The following is a 17,520-nucleotide window of genomic DNA, read 5'->3' on the forward strand; positions in this document are numbered from 1 at the left end:
ACGGCTTTGCAATTATTCTTGTACGTAGAACATGTTCTTCAGTTCAGAATTTCAGAAAATGAAGTGAGATATTAATCCTCCATTCCTTTTTTATTCTTTCGTGGTGTGGAATAAGGTTGAAGGAAATGAGAGATTAAAAGGGGAATTGAAATTGGATTTCATGTTTAATATCATTACTCAATCTGTAATATTATTATTTCTGTAATATGCCTCATTACGTCTTAATTGCTTATAAGATTAATAAACTTGAAGAGAGTATAAAAAGGTGTGTTGCTATTTAATAAGGACGTTGCATGTCGACAAGTCGGTAGACGAACTGGGATGAGGTAGTACGAATTAAACGCGCTTAAATGATCCGACACGAGAGTCGACGGAGGAAGCAAGGGTATGAGAGTGAAGGCATCGGCTGACAAACTTGCTGACGGGTTTTAATTAGCGACAGGGTAGGAGATTAGAAGAAGCCGGGCTTGCAACCACACCGTCCTGTTACTAATGCATCACGGAATGAGATTCCGGGGGTGGAAGAGTGAGACCTCCAGAAGTGACAATTTCAGGAACGATTAGCCGTCACAGTCTGAGTTATGCGCTTACTAAATGGAGCACCTCTCGCTTCGCACGAGCCCTCGAATCGCGACGGGCATTTCGTAAAAATAGAATTAGAGGGCCCGAGAGTACGCTTTTCCTTCCTCTTTTTATCGTTCATTATGAGGTCGGAGCGACGGAAAGGGAAGGAAAGAGTGACCGCGGCTGGTGAGCGCGACAAAAAGTTAGGCCGGTGATTAGCCGTATTAAAAGGAAGGCCCTGATGACTTGTTTATTTTTGGCACCATTTAACCGAGGAATTTGGTACGGACCCACGATACTACGTCTGTGTTACTTCATGCCGCTCCATCATAAATGATATTTAAGTCATTTGTAGCTATTAATTAAGTCCCTTCATTTATCTTCGTGTCTGTGGATTTTATGTATGTTTTTATTTAGACTCCTTGTAAACCGCAGATTCATTTAATAGTACAACTCCCCCAATTCATTAAAAACTGATCTTACTGCAGTCTGCGTTTCTTATACGAAATTTCTTTTAGGACGAACTTACAATGACTTGAATCAGTACCCTGTATTCCCTTGGGTACTGACCAATTACGAGACAAAAGAGCTCGATCTCAGTTTACCTAGTAACTACCGTGATCTATCAAAGGTAAGAAACGATATGCACGTACATCATGTCTTTTCTACGGTTATTATTGAATCTTTCTGTGTCTTTTAACAGCCAATCGGGGCGTTAAACCCCAGCAGAAGGGCTTACTTCGAGGAACGCTTCCAAAGTTGGGAACACGACAGCATACCGCCTTTCCACTACGGCACACATTACTCCACATCTGCGTTTGTTTTGAACTGGATGATTCGCGTAGTAAGTTTATATTAAAAGTTTCAATATTTCTCGTTTAAATCGTACAGGCCGAATAATTCGAAACAATACCACTTTAAATACCATATTTTGTACGTAATAGTGAATTCTCGATCGAGATTCTCAGTTGTCCTTCATTCTGCTGTCTCCGTTTTTGAAAAATGCATACAAAATATGTAATGTTTCCATTATTCGCCAGTTTAACTTATTATCACGGTTTACAGAGTGAGCATATCCATTACACGTTCAATCGATATCTGTTGTACGCGTACGCGCGCGAGCAGTGATCGAATCTCATGTAAATGGCGAGGCTCGCACGGGCAAACATGATTCACTCGCATTTACATGCAAATCATCAATAAGTGATTTTACTGTTGTTTCGCTGCCACGACGCCCTGCTGTTACCTATAAGGATACACTGGGTCGTAAACAATTTATTGCTTTATAACTGCAGCGCTTCCTGTCTCCTCCGCGCCTATTTTCACGCGGCGTCTTCGCGCTATGCTACGCCGCCACTCCGTGACCGTCGTGAAAAATCTAAAATTGCTCGTTTCTTGCATCATTGTAAACGTTTTCAGACGCGATTTGTCGAAAAATGTGCACGCAAGCGCGACTGTAAATCACAGAAATATCTGCGACGCCTACGCGCCGATCACGGGGGGTCCTCCGTTAACATTCATCAGCCTGTCAGTAGAACGGACGACTGACGGAGATAGAATAGGACTTTAAGCGCGAAACCATATAACAATTTACGAGTACCCTTCGGTGGTCTTCCGTGATGGTTTAAGAATTGTCTTGTCCTATTATTTTCAGAATTGTTAAGTTATCTATTAGTTTTATTTCGTTGCAAAAAATGTTATCATCACATGCTATAATTTTATACATATAAGAGTGAGTAATTTAGTAAGTGAATTTACTACGGTGAAATTTCTAATGTTTTAGGAGCCTATGACTACGATGTTCCTGGCTTTGCAGGGCGGCAAGTTCGATCATCCCAATCGACTATTTTCATCCATCGCTCTATCTTGGAAGAATTGTCAACGTGATACTTCGGATGTCAAGGTTCCCATTATCATTTGTTTACACCTTTCCAAAAGTCTTGTCTAATGAAAAATGTTGTTTAACGTTAATATTTCGCAGGAGCTGATTCCGGAGTTCTTCTTTCTGCCGGAAATGTTGGTGAACAGTAATCGGTATCGATTGGGTAGACAGGAAGACGGCAGCGTAGTTGGCGATGTCGAATTGCCACCGTGGGCATCATCTCCGGAAGAATTTATACGAATCAATCGAATGGTGTGTTATCTTAAATGACATTTCTTTATACTCAGATTTTATGTATGCATGTGCTTCACAGGCCCTGGAGTCGGAGTTTGTGTCCTGTCAACTACACCAGTGGATCGATTTAATATTTGGCTATAAACAGAAAGGTAAGAATTATACTCAGTTTAGTTGGACCACTGCTCGAAAACCAAATATATTTCAAACCGTCACGTTAGCTCCCGAAACAGAATTAAAAAAGAATAGGAAGAAATAATGAGGAAAGTATCAGGACGTAACTCAAAATCCAACAGAGTCGCACAGAATCCCGGAGTAGCATTAATCTTTCCCCGTAAAGCTTCGAGAATAACATCCGGACAATGGCGCGCGCGGTGGCTTATGCCGGGTGTTGGGACACGCGTGGTCGAGTCAAATTAGGTTTTCACCGATGATAATTGCCGATGGCGCCTCTATATCCGGCGCTTCTCCGAAGATGCTGACGCCGAGGAGCCAGAGAGAGGGTGCCGGCGTTCGCCGCGCGTATGGAAGGAATTAGTTTTTAGTTAGCTTCCTCTCGGTCTTGTCCCAACCAATTAGGCACGTGTGCCAGCCGTGACAATGCTTGCCACCCCTAATACGCGACATCACAGCCGGTCGTGCACGAGAGCACGACCGAACGGAAATACCGGCTACAAGCAATTGGCAGTGGTTCCTGAAATCGAGCTATTCAACTAAATGTTGTTAAATAAAATTTTCACATTTTTCAGGACCGGAAGCAGTTCGAGCAACAAACGTTTTCTATTATTTAACGTACGAAGGTAGCGTGGATTTAGACACGATAACCGATCCGGTTATGAGAGAGGCTATAGAGAATCAAATACGAAACTTTGGTCAAACACCGTCGCAGCTTCTGATGGAACCGCATCCTCCGAGAAGTTCCGCGATGCATTTGGTAAACAATGTTCATTTCATCAGTGCATTATGCTTTTTAATAGTGAAGTCATTGTTTAGTATAATAATTAAATCATTGTAGTCACTATGTGTTGTGAAGAGTGTGCAATGTATCGTAGGTAAGCCATTTAGAAAAACATGAAAAAGGATTTTAACGTGCGAGCTAGATTACGAATTACATAAATTAATAGCATTCTATTAGTTTTAGAGTAACAGTAATGATTCACCCACGGGATTCATAATTTTTATGTCATAGTTTGATAGATTAAGTCTGTTACTTCAATCTTATCATGCACTATTCTCTTTATTCAATCATTTCTTAAGTCAAATGTTACCGTTGATATCAGCGTCAATCGTAAAATTACCAGACTACTGAAACTCCATCATAGAGATTCGCATCTCTAATCCAGCCGGAGTTAAGTTCTAACTTAACAACGAATTTTACCGCGTGTTTGCCTACGGAAGCGTACAATGCACGCTTTTCTTTCTGTTCAATCGTTCCGAACGAGAAGAACATCGCGATGTTTGACAAGACATTGCCACCCGTGTTGCAGTCACCGATGATGTTCTCGAGCATACCCGACGACGTTTGCATGACCATCAAGTTCCCATCGAATTCGCCGATTTGTCATATATCGGCTAATACGTATCCGCAAATACCTTTGCCATCCGTGGTCACAGTGACCACCGGACAGCAGTTCGCTGTCAACAGGTGGAATACCAATTACGCGGGTATTTATTCCGATATTCAATTAATTTTATCTTCACGATGATCTAAATTTATTAACACGAAATGATAACTTGTAGCATCCGTGCAATCGCCGAGTTACGCGGATACTCCGCAAGCTCAAGCTGTTAATCAACCATTATCCATGGATCCTATTTTGTGTAAGTGTAAAAAATGATTCTGAATTTCACTACGGGAATTGAGAATGTACACATTGATTCGATTAATTTCAAGATTTTAGTATTGTATTGATCTTTATGGAATAAATCTGCTTGTAGCTCAAGCAGCCAACAGCTCGAATCCCACATTGCGTCGTCACTTGGGCGACAATTTCAGTCAAAAGTTGAAGATACGAAGCAACTGCTTCGTCACCACCGTAGATAGTAGATTCCTGGTCGCGTGCGGTTTTTGGGATAACAGCTTCCGAGTTTTCTCCACCGAAACTGGTAACCAAATTGATAAATACACAGTATATATGATACTTATCATCCAAATACTAGGAAATGTTACACGAAGTATACGATAAAAAATTATCTTATTCTTTTTCAGCAAAAATCGTACAAATAGTGTTCGGTCATTATGGAGTCGTTACATGTTTATCGCGCAGCGAATGCAATATCACGTCCGATTGCTACATAGCATCCGGAAGTGCCGATTGCACAGTTCTATTATGGCATTGGAACGCCAGGACGCAGACAATCGTTGGTGAGGGTGAAGCACCCGCACCTCGAGCAACCCTTACAGGACACGAGCAACCGGTAACTGCTGTGGTTATTTCGGCCGAGCTGGGACTGGTTGTTTCCGGATCTTATTGTACGTATTTGCAACTTTATTAAAACATATCTAACTTCAAAATGGTTTTCATTTTATTTTTATGATATATCGATTACTGGATTAAGATTTATATGTAAATCAATGTTTGGAAAAATCATTTTTCTTCACAGACGGACCAGTTCTTGTACATACGACTTTCGGTGACCTACTGAGATCTCTAGAGGCACCGAACGGATTCTCCTCCCCTGAAAATATTGCCATGTCGCGAGAGGGTGTAATCGTAGTAAACTACGAACGTGGTCACATAGCAGCATTCACTATTAATGGGAAACGTCTTCGCCACGAGTCCCATAATGATAATCTTCAGGCAAGTTATGTTTAATTATAAAGAGTGTTCTGTTTGAAATCTCTTTCATTATTTTATCAATTTAAAAAACGTAATATATCCCTTTGTTCGAAACAACTCTCATTGAAATATATTTTTGATAACATCAACCGCGTAAGAAATATTCCACTGTTTTCACTTGAACGGAACACCCTATATTTAACAACATATTCAATTTTATGCTTTATGGATTTGTTAACAGTTTATTAAAATACTTTGCAGTGTCTACTTCTTAGCAGAGACGGAGAATATTTAATGACTGGCGGTGACAAACGAATAGTTGAAGTTTGGCGAACGTTCAATTTAGCCCTTCTATATGCTTTTCCAGCTTGCGAAAGCAGCGTGCGTTCACTGGCACTCTCACACGATCAAAAGTATACATATAAATTATGCAATATACCTATTTTATTTAACAAATATCAACATTTAACAAATCTTGTACTTGTTCCAGGTTTCTTTTGGCTGGTCTAGCCAACGGATCGATCGTGATCTTCCACATCGACTTCAACAGGTGGCATCATGAGTTCCAACAACGCTACTGAGACTGTTTCGCGTACGTGTAGCAAAATTGATCGAAACACAAACACGATTCGCTAGTTTTTTTTTCTTTTCACGGCAATAGCGACAGATTTCTTTCAGTCACGGATTGATCGCAACCAGGGCATCCGCTCAAGCAGTCAATCCCGCAGCATTCATTCGCGCGTAAAAATCTGATCGAGCGACCTCAATTCGAATTGAAGTCGTACCAAGGTAAAAGGCAAGAACGTATCGTGCAATAACACGAAGATCGGACAAGGCGTTCATCGAACTTCTCGATTGATTTCGAGTGTACGATGAACGAGGTCCGATCTTCGGCTATTTTACAAATAAGAGCAACGAGCAACAACGCTTTCGTAATCGTTTTTATTACAATCAAGTAGTGGGCACAAAAAACATATTCGTCGAACAGCAGGTATATTCCCTATATTCAGCGTTTTAGCAATAACAGAAGAAATGACGAAATAAATATTCGCTTTTTCGCGACTCTACGAGATGATAGTCGAGTGCTTCCGTGAGAACTTTTAACAACTGGCCGGGCTCAATCGTGCATTTTCAATGCTTGTTTCAAGTTTTCTAGCCCTGCCCAGAACAAGAGACAGAGAGAGGGATAGAAAATGAAAAGTTCAAACTGAATCACGCATCACTATCTCTCTTTCGAATCGCTAGTCAATTACGAACACACGCGAATCTATCTGTCTGGATGCTTGCGAATACTCGACGACCGATTTTTTCAATTCACCCCGTGTTTCCCGTGGGTGCGTAATCCAATCGCAACGAAGAATCGCAAGCAGTCTTCTGAGTGGCACGCTGAAATCTGTTTTTTTCACGTGTTTCCACCTGGAAAGAAACTTCTCGACATACACCTCTAACTCTAGTAACGTCCTGTGTACATACGATTATCTCTATGGCGTATACATAAATATATATATAAAAAATATATTGCATATATATATATATATTCTATGCATAAACACATAATGTCGTGGCAGGGTGGCGAACGAATGAGTGACAGTTAAGGGAGAGACGTGTACACATTTCAAGAACAAAGAAAAATGGGAACCTGTGTTTCCGATTGTAATTTTCTGCGCCAATGTTGCGATTAGTATTAATGAGATACCTTTTGGCTAAGCACTTAGTGAGTTCAGTTCTGCGAGAAATACGTACGTCATGCACTCGATACAAACACACAGCCACACATTTATCTGCGCAGAGTGATACTGGCACACAAAAGCAGGAGGTATATTATACAGACGTTTGCACAAGAGGGCACTTTCGCAAAGGGCGGTGAACGCTTTTTTTGGCTACTCTGGTCGTCCCGTTTTCAAAGAACATACACACACACATGTACACACACTATGATAATATTATACTATTCACATACATTCATAATTATATTCACGGTCAACCTGCAAGTATACTTCCTACTCCCCGATAATCACACGTCCTTCGAGAGAGATCCTAATTTTTTATCAAAGCCGTCCAGCTTAACTTTCTGCGAGGATATTTCTTGGTATTTTCGCACGCGAGGTATAATTAATCAGCAAAGACGAAGAATTATTAAATAGGCTTTTAAAAAAGAAAGAGAGAGGAAAGGAATACGAGCGAGTTTGAGTCATGCGGATTCGTCCGAATTTGGTTCGCGTTGGTTCTGAAAGGATCAAGCGTTGTGTTCGTGTGTGAGCGTGTCGCCCGTATGTGGATTCGAATGAAGTAAGGGAAAGCAAAAGAGAAGGTAGTATTAATGAGAGAGAGAAGGCTAGACGCAAGGATTAAAAAAATATATTATCAAAGTAGTAGAAGAGGAACGCTTAAGAGAGTGCACTGTTTAAGTAGTATCACGAACCATGCGACTTTCGTTTATTCGTCGCTTCGCTGTACAACAAATGCTAGTCACTCTTTCTTAGAAAAGAAACGCACCGGTGAATCAAGGGAAACACTATTGCTCACCCATATACCGTGGTATAGTAGATTAGTAAATCTCTTCAATCCGGTGAGTCGATGACGATAATTCCTTTTACACGCACGTTTAGTCATCTCTGTAAATCTTGATGCATTTTTCTTTGATGAATATCGTAAGAAGGAAAAAGTCGCAGAGATGGTAAGAACGGAAAGCAAAATGAGTAAGGGCGCGAAAGACGGCGTGAGAGGGACGCAGCGTAAATAAGAATAATTCGGAGCGTTCTATGTCCGCGACGGTGATTGTCGCGATGCTGTTAAGCGAGTCTATGAGTAATTAGTACTTAAATTCCATAGGGAAAGTACTTACTTAACTCGTACTTATTTGTACAATTGTAGAATGACGATTAATAAAACAAACAATCAACAGAAAGTTAGTACATTAGAATAGCTTTTTACTATTGAGCGCTTGTAGATTCAGAACAAAATGCTTATTGAATGAAACTTTGAACAAGTTATTAAAGGTTTATAATTTAATTTGTAAATTAAAAGTTCGAGACGTCTACAGTTGAGGCTCGCTGCGACAAACGTGATTGATCACCGACGTATTCACCGAATTTCTTAGATGTCGATACACACTTAAAGAGAACTAAAAATTATATTAATATACCGTTTACGTGACATATGTAAAATAAATGCATGGTCCCGTCATTCTAGCAATCAATCATTCTTGAGCTTGAGGCGGAGAAACTAAAAAAAAAAATATATGGAAATGTCGCGGTATAAACATTAGTTGTAAACGTCATTTTAGTGTCGGTTCTTGTGTCGTGCACCCGGTCCACCGCCGGTCTCGTTAATCGTACAACTATGCATAGGACAATGCTACGTGTACAACAATGTGTTAAATAATGGTATTATCGCTATTAATTGTTTGGGCGTGCTTATCTGCATGATTGTACGTGTTGTTCCGTATGTCTAAAGAAGGTGTAAGAAACCAAACCACAGGGAAGAATTAGAGGACCGAGGGAGTTATGAGAGGGAGAGAGAAAGAGAGAGAGAGAGCTGCATGTATGCGTGAGGAATAGGATTGTGCCTGGTGCTTCGGATATAATGTTAATTTTACATTGTACTTAATGTACAGTCGCATATTATCGACTTATTTTCGCTACGGTGGAGTTAGAAGAGGGCAAAAGTGAAAAGTAATGAACAAAAAAAAAGCAAAAGAAAATCGAGAAAGAACGGACAGTGGAAGCACAACATTCTCACTACATTTCCTGTGCCACGTTCGCACTCCTTTTCTCGAGTTTGCGGTAACGGTTTGAAAAAGTACTTAACAAGCGCAAAGTAACGCAATCAATAAGGATGTATCGCGAGAAGAGGGGGAAACAGGAAAGGAAAATGATAAAAAAAAAAGAGCAAAAATTTTAAACAGAGGAGTTTTTATATTTATTTATTGGTGTGTGAGAATGCTGCACTTTTCGAGCAAGTTGTTAGTGAATTCCCTCCATATTGCTATATATATAATATATATAAATATATATAAAGGAAGTTAACAAGAAAAAAATCAATTTTCTGTCCGTACTCGAACTTCGGTACACATAAGAGTAACGCTACTATTATATTTTAAATAACGCTAAGTACAACGCTACAACAAAGATTTGCCTATATAATTATTACTGAAACTACATTTTATTCTCATTATTAATTGATATAGTTATCATTAATCATCATTAATATGATTACGAGGTGTAATTGATTAGTGTTGTCGACATCACACGCGTTTACGGTTGCATTTTGACACGTATACTTATTATAATAAACGATAATGTAATAATCGAATCGCTGAACGCGAACGACACAAAGGTGAATATGACGAAAAAGCGAATGGAGTACAAGAAAATAGAGATTTGTACAATTCGCGAATGATTTAATATTCGCACGACGAGGTATGTCGAGCCATAAATGTACGATGTTCGCGGTATTCGCATTACGGAATTATATGTGATCGGGAACTATATAGACGGTGTTAAAACACACAAATAACGAGAAGCGAAAGAAGAAAAGAAACGAATTAGTAAACGGAAGTTTTTAGATACGGAACTGCCCGTAGAGATACTTACGTGTAGATTTAATCGAACGTTATACGTTTTCTAAGCGTAATCATGGGCGGATGAGGGGAGAAACGCGCGTAAATGTCGTGAGCTAACATTTTCTCGGGCGCTTAGTCGTTAGAATCGTGACCTCTTCAGTATTTAGCCGCGTTGCTCCCGTTAAGTGAGATCGCGGCGGCGATGACGCGAGATCGGTTCAAAAAATTGGAAATGATCGAATACGACTTCGGCGATTAGAATATAACTTTCTTGTCGTCGCGAACTTCTCGACGCGAGGATAATTTTCCAATCAATTGATAAAAAAAAGTCAATATACACGAAATCGTAAAGAAAACTAAGGAAGCAAACAAAGCGGAAAACATAAGAATGATCATGCAAAGGGAGAACAGACATAGAGAGAAAATAATAAGAACATGTAGCGGAATCACGTAGAGCTGCGATCATTTAAACGAGAATCATCGAGTTCATCATCTGCGTCTCAAGTAGCGTTTTATAATCCTAAATCCGTTTTTCTTATGGTTAAGCGATACGGTTTAAATAATTGTACAGCATTTGTAATGCTATAGGAGCCATCCGCTCTGGATTAAGCTTAAGCCCATTTCCGGTTCATAGAGAGATAAATACTTACACATACATACAGATTCACACAAGAGAAGAACGACAGGAATAATTTAACATCGCTGCAGTTACATTTCTTCAAAGACTGAACATCGTTCCACGACGTATTATATTGTTTATCATACATGTATAACTGTACTGTATAATTCACTATGATATTTCATCGCCGCGTCACTGTTGATCGTAATTCGTATTCTAGAAACTGCGCATTGATCAGCAAATTAAAAGAAAGCCAACAAAAATTATATGGACTTAGGAAGGAGTAAAAAAAAAAAGAAAACAGTAAAATTGCGATTTAAAGGAGGAAAATAATATGGCCTAACTTTTCTCACAGTTTAAGACACGATTTATAAACAGCTTATACAAAAGAGGAAAAGAGATGAAGGAAACGAACAAAATTGGATCGATGTTCGATCGACGAACAAATGACTGCAATGTTGATTAGCCCTTTCAAATGGAACCTCGATGCTTGTTTAAATATAATTTCCAAATCGAAAGCCAAAAAGAAAAGAAAAATGCGACCGTGATCACCATGTGTCGATCGCAATTATCGACGATCACGGAACGATGCGACGCAGTTTCATTCCCGGCACTTTTAAAGAAAAAAAAAAGTACTATTAAGTAGAGGTACTTAAGTCGTTGCTACATACCAATATAAGCTCTATTGCTTATTTTATACTTAGTATTATCGTAACGTTTCGATTAGAGTTAACATAATGGGAAAGTTGTATCTTAGAATAAGGTAGACTAATCTGTAAAGATAAGTAGTCAAATAAATGAAAAGTACATTTGATGTTGCAGACAGTTTTTCCTTTACTTTTATCCTCATATCGCATCGTTCTAGAATTTCTTATAATTATTAGGGAATAAGGGTCAAAAAGATTTATGCGTATGGTACCGATTTATTTATTTCATTCACAATCACAAAGAGACACTTAAGTGTCCGGATATACAACATAGATTATACATACTCATTAGAAAATGTGCATTATTAACGGTACCATCGTCTTCTGTAGTTTCCGTTAAATACACGAGTACTTTCGTACTTTGTATCACTTTTATCATCAGAATAGACTTGAAATGAGGTTTCACTTTTACTAGCTCGTTTCTGTCACACTTCAGAATCGTTTAACTAAGTTTCAATGATTAATGCACGCCAGTCTATTCATTCGCGTCGTCGTTTTGATATGTATGCACGATCCATAGATATCACCCTCCAAACTCGGTATCTGCGAGAGGAATTCACTGGAACATCGTGCCTTGATATCGTTCAGAAACCTCGTTAACGTACAAAACAGCAACCCACTTGAATTAAATATATGCACATTAAGAGTACGCTGGAGTGGGAATAGAAAAAGTGTAGATTTAGAAGAATTCGTACACTGATGAATATGACATAGTTTGATTTGTCGCATGAAGTGAAATCATTAATTTCAATCAATATCTGATCGCAATTGTCCGAAATTGTAGCAATAGTTGCAAATTCTACTTGGTGGACATAACATCAACATTGTTTATAGTTCATTTGTCTATCAGAAAACCTAAATCATACTGTCCGTCCGTTTCTTTTTCTTGCAATACAATTCTCCCCATAATCGTTGTCACCAATAAATATTCATAGTTCCTATTGTAGTCATTACATGAACCACTACTTTACTACGCATCTACTTCTGTTGCATACAAATATGTAGAAAAAATATGTATGTTCCTCAGTTCCAACTCATTCAAACTATTACAACTGTGAAATGATACGGCTACTCATGGTGGTACATCGTACAAAGTTTTGAGTAAGCTCAGTCTGTAGTACAATACTTATAATTGGTACGAAAAATATAATTTGGCGATCAACGATGGGCGTCGCTGAAACAATAGATGGAAGTCTATAAAGAGAGATGATCGCGAAATGTAGTCGGTGGGTTGCTTAACGATCATATTGACTGGGTACGGGCATTGGTACAAGGACAAGAATATACAAATATCTACGTACATATACGTGTATACATTATTACTATATATTCCACTAAAAGCATTACGTGTTCATGCTACGTTCTCTACTGCTCTATGCTACTTGCATCTTGGCACGTATTCGTAGTGTCACTACTGCTCTTATAATATCACCATTTGTTAATTCAATGCCTGTATTAGGTCCTGCCGATAGTTCTTGCGTGTTTCGATACAGTTTCATAGACTGTTGCAAATTGTAATGGACTAATTGTAAATTGTATCTGACAATCTTGGCATTTTTTATTAATGTGAAAAATCTTTCGGCAGGATCTGATAATTTAAGAGTTATTTTAATATTCACGGTATTTTATATGTTTCGATACAGGTTTGGATTAAATACTTTCAGCTACACGGAACACAGAGTGTTGTCATGAACGAAATGCTGGTTCTTTTTAATTCCATTTCTCGTATACATTGTTCACTCTTTGACATTTTTCTCCATCTATCTAGTTTTCAGAGACGCCCATATGCGCGTACAAGTAAAACTTCGCGTACGAATGATTGATCGTTAACCGATACGAAATCCGAGCGAAGGATCCATTACCATTTGAAACAATCGATATTATTTTAACGCGTACTCCTCACGCGCGCCCCGTGTTCTCGAACCTTACAAAGTTGTGCATTGTTCGAAACTTGCAGTATGTCACGATCTCAAAATAAATTAAGTTCCTCATAAATGGATCAATACTTTTATAAAGATACTACTCTGATTCAGTAGTAGAGCTCATTGTCAGTAATGAAGTTACAAATTTAATTAAACACAAGTGGTAAAAATTTTTCAGAATACGAATTAGAGAGTGTCCCAAATCTTTTAATTGTGTACACATTTCCAGGACATCTTTTTGTGCATTCACTCTTAATAAGTTAGAAGTTAAAACTCAAATGAAAGAACAGCCTAATCTGTGATTTAACGTAACTCGCGTTAATTCATTGTTCCTCATCACACGACCTATCGATACAAGAGAAAATATGTATCTATACATTACCTGCATTGCGTTATCACAAACGTTGCCCTCCGACGAGCTTTTATATCGAATCGGATTAGATAAGAACATTTGCGCGAAAATTATGTGGTAGCGTGAATTAGTAAACGTCACGTTCGCTACATCTATGCATCATTTTTTCCTTTCTCTCACTGTGTTCTGTTTTCTTGCCTCGGTTACTTCCTACGCCTAGCACAGACATTTAGTTCGAAGATGTTAGGGTATTATTCAAAGTATCCTGCACAAATTCCATTTCATACAGTTCTCATAATTGTGAAATAGAAGAGATTTCTATGTGGTTTCGGTGTTTGAAAACATTTGTTCCAAACTTTTAAAATTGCTTCGGTCTGTACTAGGCATTGGTTCAGACAGAACAACAGCTAACACTGTTTTATATATTATATACGTTAAGAGATATTGCTCTATTCGAGGTCTAACGGAGAGGTTACATGGTTTATTGTCCTTAAAACTTTCTTTCGCAATTATTATATATTGGACTGATCGATAGAAACAGTTCTGTTCGGAAGCTCGAGGAAGGATCCACGTGATTACGCGGAGATCACCATTAAAAGCGATTATATTTGTCTGAATTGTTTTGCAAGCTAATATTTCTATTATAATTCAACACACAGTGATGTATCTTTTACGTTGCATTGTAATCAAGCTTACAGACGTATATATCAATAAGTTTAAATACTTGTTCACGTATTTGAGGGAATAACCAGATTGCGTTATAGCTATCTCAGGGATTATACATGAGTGTCTTTGCGTGACAGCATGCATTTAATACTTAATTTAGTAGTGTAAAATGATAGTGAAATTACTGTTTGAAAACAATGATAATTTCTTCTTTGCAAGAACACCCACAAACTATTCTCACACGCCATTTGAAATGAATTAATCATCTCGTTTTATTCCCACATCAATAATATCGCAATGCCGCGATTATTAGCCGCGAAATTAGATTAATAAAGATTCTTTTCCTTTGATCTGCAGTAATTGCACCATTAAATAATTATTTTCCAATATTGCTCAGAAAATGTCTGTCGACCTGTATATCTTTATCTTTATGTCGTGTTCCATCGGAAAATAAAGGTGAAGGCCCGGGATATTGATTCGCAAGATTAAAAGCAAGGAACAATACGCACGTTCCAACACCTTGGATCATCTTAAAAATGTTCTCGCTTCACAACCTTTGTCTATCGGATCTAGAATATATGTATATAGTACATTCTCGCTGATAAAATATATTATACGATCGGGACACGGTTGATAAAATACGTTTTTCGTGTTCACATATATTCGCCAAACGCAGGACCAGCCTGTATTCGTTCCAAAAAAATAAACTATTTTTCATTCCTTACTTTTTTCTCTTCCTTTCATTTTTCCTCTCTTTCATTCTCTCCTTTTCTTAGTACTTCTTTCATTTATACATGTACGTCATTTTTTATGATTTTCTTTCTTCAAGTTTAGTTTGAGCAATCTCGCTTTTCAGCGCGTGTATCATACTGCGCTCTTACAAGCATTCCACTATGATCTACTTAATTCGTTTACTACTTCACGCTCCCCACATTTGATTATATTCCAAAAAGCACAGAGTGTCTCCTATTTATTTACTTACTTTTTTTATTTCATTTTTTTTCTCTTTTTTTTTTGTATTTGGTTTGTTGTATTTCTCCCGAACTTTCCTTTCTGAGATAGAAATTGTACTTAAGTCAGTCAAGCGGTGTGCATTAAGCGACGACAGAAGGAAACAACACCCAAGCCGACGTCCGACAAAAACTGCGATTTCTTGCGATATTTATCTCGGTCGTACTGTTTTCATCTGTAACAAATTTCCATTGATCCAAATCGCTGTTTTCTTCACTATTGGACTCATTGTGTTACAACGATTATACTTATTTATTATTTGTGAAATGAATCTAGATCAAAGTTATGAACAGAATTGCTTTGGATGAAAAAACTGTGGGGAGATTTCCGGGATAACCGGACGGATCTTGTTCTAGTCAGGGCTAGCTGAAGACTTACTTATTTTACTATAAAATGACCGTCTACTTACCTACTGTTCAAGCAGCTGAGGCTCACTGGCAGAGGTTCTGAACTCACTGATGGAATGTGACCAGGGACCGTTTCTGTTAATGGGTACCATTGCGTTATCGGTTTCCTCGGATTCTCCAGCATCTTTAACCATTGCTCGCGGCCGATGCCAATGAAGGCAGAGCCAATCGCTGTGCAGCCCAGCAATTCGTTCGATTTGATCCTACGAAAAGCAAACCGTGGCTAAGCAGTTGTTACCTGCGTTACAATGTGCTTTCTCTCGCGGCTTACCTGTCGTAATCGATAACTTTTACTATCAGACTAACGTCCTCGATGTTTTCCGCTGGAACGTCGAATCCCAGGATCTCATTGTAGATGGGGAACAAAGTGTTCTTTTTCACTGAGGTTTTTTTCTTCTTGATTCGCCTGTCGTGGCACAGAAGGTAAATCTTCACGTACGGGTCTGCAAATCATTTGTCGCATTTTGAATATACCTTTTATTATACGATAATTTTTTTAGAAAATAATTATTAGAAAAGTGACACGATAGCTAGGAATTGAACATTGAAAAATAATTTAGGCACATTAACGTTTTTCGAAGTATTCACTAAGAGTGCCAACACCCATAAATAAGGCTGTAGTTTATTATCTTGTATGAGTTTCTTATTAGTGTCGCGTGTTTTTCTCTTTATCGCGTAAAGGAGTCTTATAATAATATAAGTTTACCAGATGATCCCGTTATATCCATGGCTTTTAAGTTTCTGGCTTTAATTACGGTCACTGTTAGCCGTCCGGCCGTTGGGAGATAGCAAAGCGAAAGCATCAATTTTCCCAAGTCCTTCCCTTTGTCCTATAAGAAGAAACGAAAACAAGTTCAATTTATAAAACCATTACCAAAGAAATGTTGAGGGAGAGATTGAAGAGGATAATCTAAAAACTAAGAGGCTTTGGCTATCCAAGACGAAGTGAATTTAAAGTTCTCGGATACTGCTTTCTAAGCAGAAAAATACCATTATGCAATAACTACAAACAAACTCTTCTCAGGGATCCTTGACGAAAGAAAATTATTTCATTAAAGAATTAAGTACCTGCGTAGCACATAGAATATCCATCGTGTATTCCACTTCTTGGTCAAGGTCGGTGCAATCCAATAACTCCCTCAGCACCACCTGTCCGATCAGATCGTTTCGAGAGAATCGATCGAAATCGTAAACCGAGAATTGGAGATACTGATGTCTCAGCTCCTCGAATGAAACGCTGAAAACAAACGCTGGTTAATTCAGTGCTGTTTTTACATTTGATCAAGTCCGCTAACCTGAATATGAAGGTTTCATTGAATACGGGATTTAAATTTTTTCGATGCACCTTCGTCTGATACTTCTTTTTCCGGTCCGGCAAGAGGTACACCTTCACATAGGGATCGCTGCTACCAGTCACGTCCTTCACTGGCAGCTCTCTTGCTTCCAAGATCTATAAATAACATTCTTTCTCCAGTTTGCAACAACAGTTGACAACCGTCATGACGACAATTTGTAACTCCCATTATCTCTGCCATAAATTAATGTACAATATTGAGATAATAACAGAATTACGGACGGTTTTCACGTCAGTCTGTGATACTGATAATATGACTCCGCCGATGTACCTACAAACGCTGCATTAAATATGCTGATCAACGATTTTAGATTCTTTGAAATTGGAATTCAATCATAAATTGTATGTGGTGTAAATGAATTTACTCAGCTTCGTAATACTTAAATAATGATATCTACAATATGAATAATTAATCTTTCTCCTTTTCCACGGCGCGATAATGTTGCTAATCTTTCTGC

General features: G+C 38.4%; 2 protein-coding genes across 22 annotated transcripts in view; one reads left to right on the forward strand and one right to left on the reverse strand.

Annotated features, from left to right (window-relative positions):
* The window catches only part of rg (A kinase anchor protein rugose), a 269,667-nt gene extending 258,210 nt beyond the window's left edge, over positions 1-11,457 (forward strand). For 12 of the 20 annotated variants that reach the window (XM_018022957.2, XM_018022951.2, XM_018022954.2 and 9 more), the window contains 13 exons: positions 1,083-1,195; positions 1,268-1,408; positions 2,348-2,467; positions 2,546-2,698; positions 2,760-2,832; positions 3,430-3,614; positions 4,126-4,345; positions 4,421-4,501; positions 4,619-4,786; positions 4,890-5,153; positions 5,285-5,481; positions 5,722-5,873; positions 5,951-11,457. In XM_018022957.2, the coding sequence (XP_017878446.1) occupies positions 1,083-1,195; positions 1,268-1,408; positions 2,348-2,467; positions 2,546-2,698; positions 2,760-2,832; positions 3,430-3,614; positions 4,126-4,345; positions 4,421-4,501; positions 4,619-4,786; positions 4,890-5,153; positions 5,285-5,481; positions 5,722-5,873; positions 5,951-6,041 (1,958 nt within the window). In that variant the 3' untranslated portion in view covers positions 6,042-11,457. The remainder of the gene's footprint in view (positions 1-1,082; positions 1,196-1,267; positions 1,409-2,347; positions 2,468-2,545; positions 2,699-2,759; positions 2,833-3,429; positions 3,615-4,125; positions 4,346-4,420; positions 4,502-4,618; positions 4,787-4,889; positions 5,154-5,284; positions 5,482-5,721; positions 5,874-5,950) is intronic. The other 8 variants (XM_018022956.2, XM_026812752.1, XM_026812754.1 and 5 more) reach the window with 2 other exon arrangements.
* An 89-nt stretch (positions 11,458-11,546) lies between these two features.
* The window catches only part of LOC108624096 (synaptotagmin-10), a 32,320-nt gene continuing 26,346 nt past the window's right edge, over positions 11,547-17,520 (reverse strand). For both annotated transcript variants that reach the window (XM_018023150.2, XM_018023149.2), the window contains exons 8-10: positions 15,980-16,151; positions 15,711-15,911; positions 11,547-15,476 (exon numbers count right to left, since the gene is read on the reverse strand). In XM_018023150.2, coding sequence (XP_017878639.1) covers positions 15,473-15,476; positions 15,711-15,911; positions 15,980-16,151 — 377 coding nt within the window. In that variant the 3' untranslated portion in view covers positions 11,547-15,472. The remainder of the gene's footprint in view (positions 15,477-15,710; positions 15,912-15,979; positions 16,152-17,520) is intronic.

This window comes from Ceratina calcarata, unplaced genomic scaffold, assembly GCF_001652005.2.
Source record: "Ceratina calcarata isolate Rehan_Ccalc_2016 unplaced genomic scaffold, ASM165200v1 scaffold297.2, whole genome shotgun sequence".
NCBI lineage: Eukaryota > Metazoa > Arthropoda > Insecta > Hymenoptera > Apidae > Ceratina > Ceratina calcarata.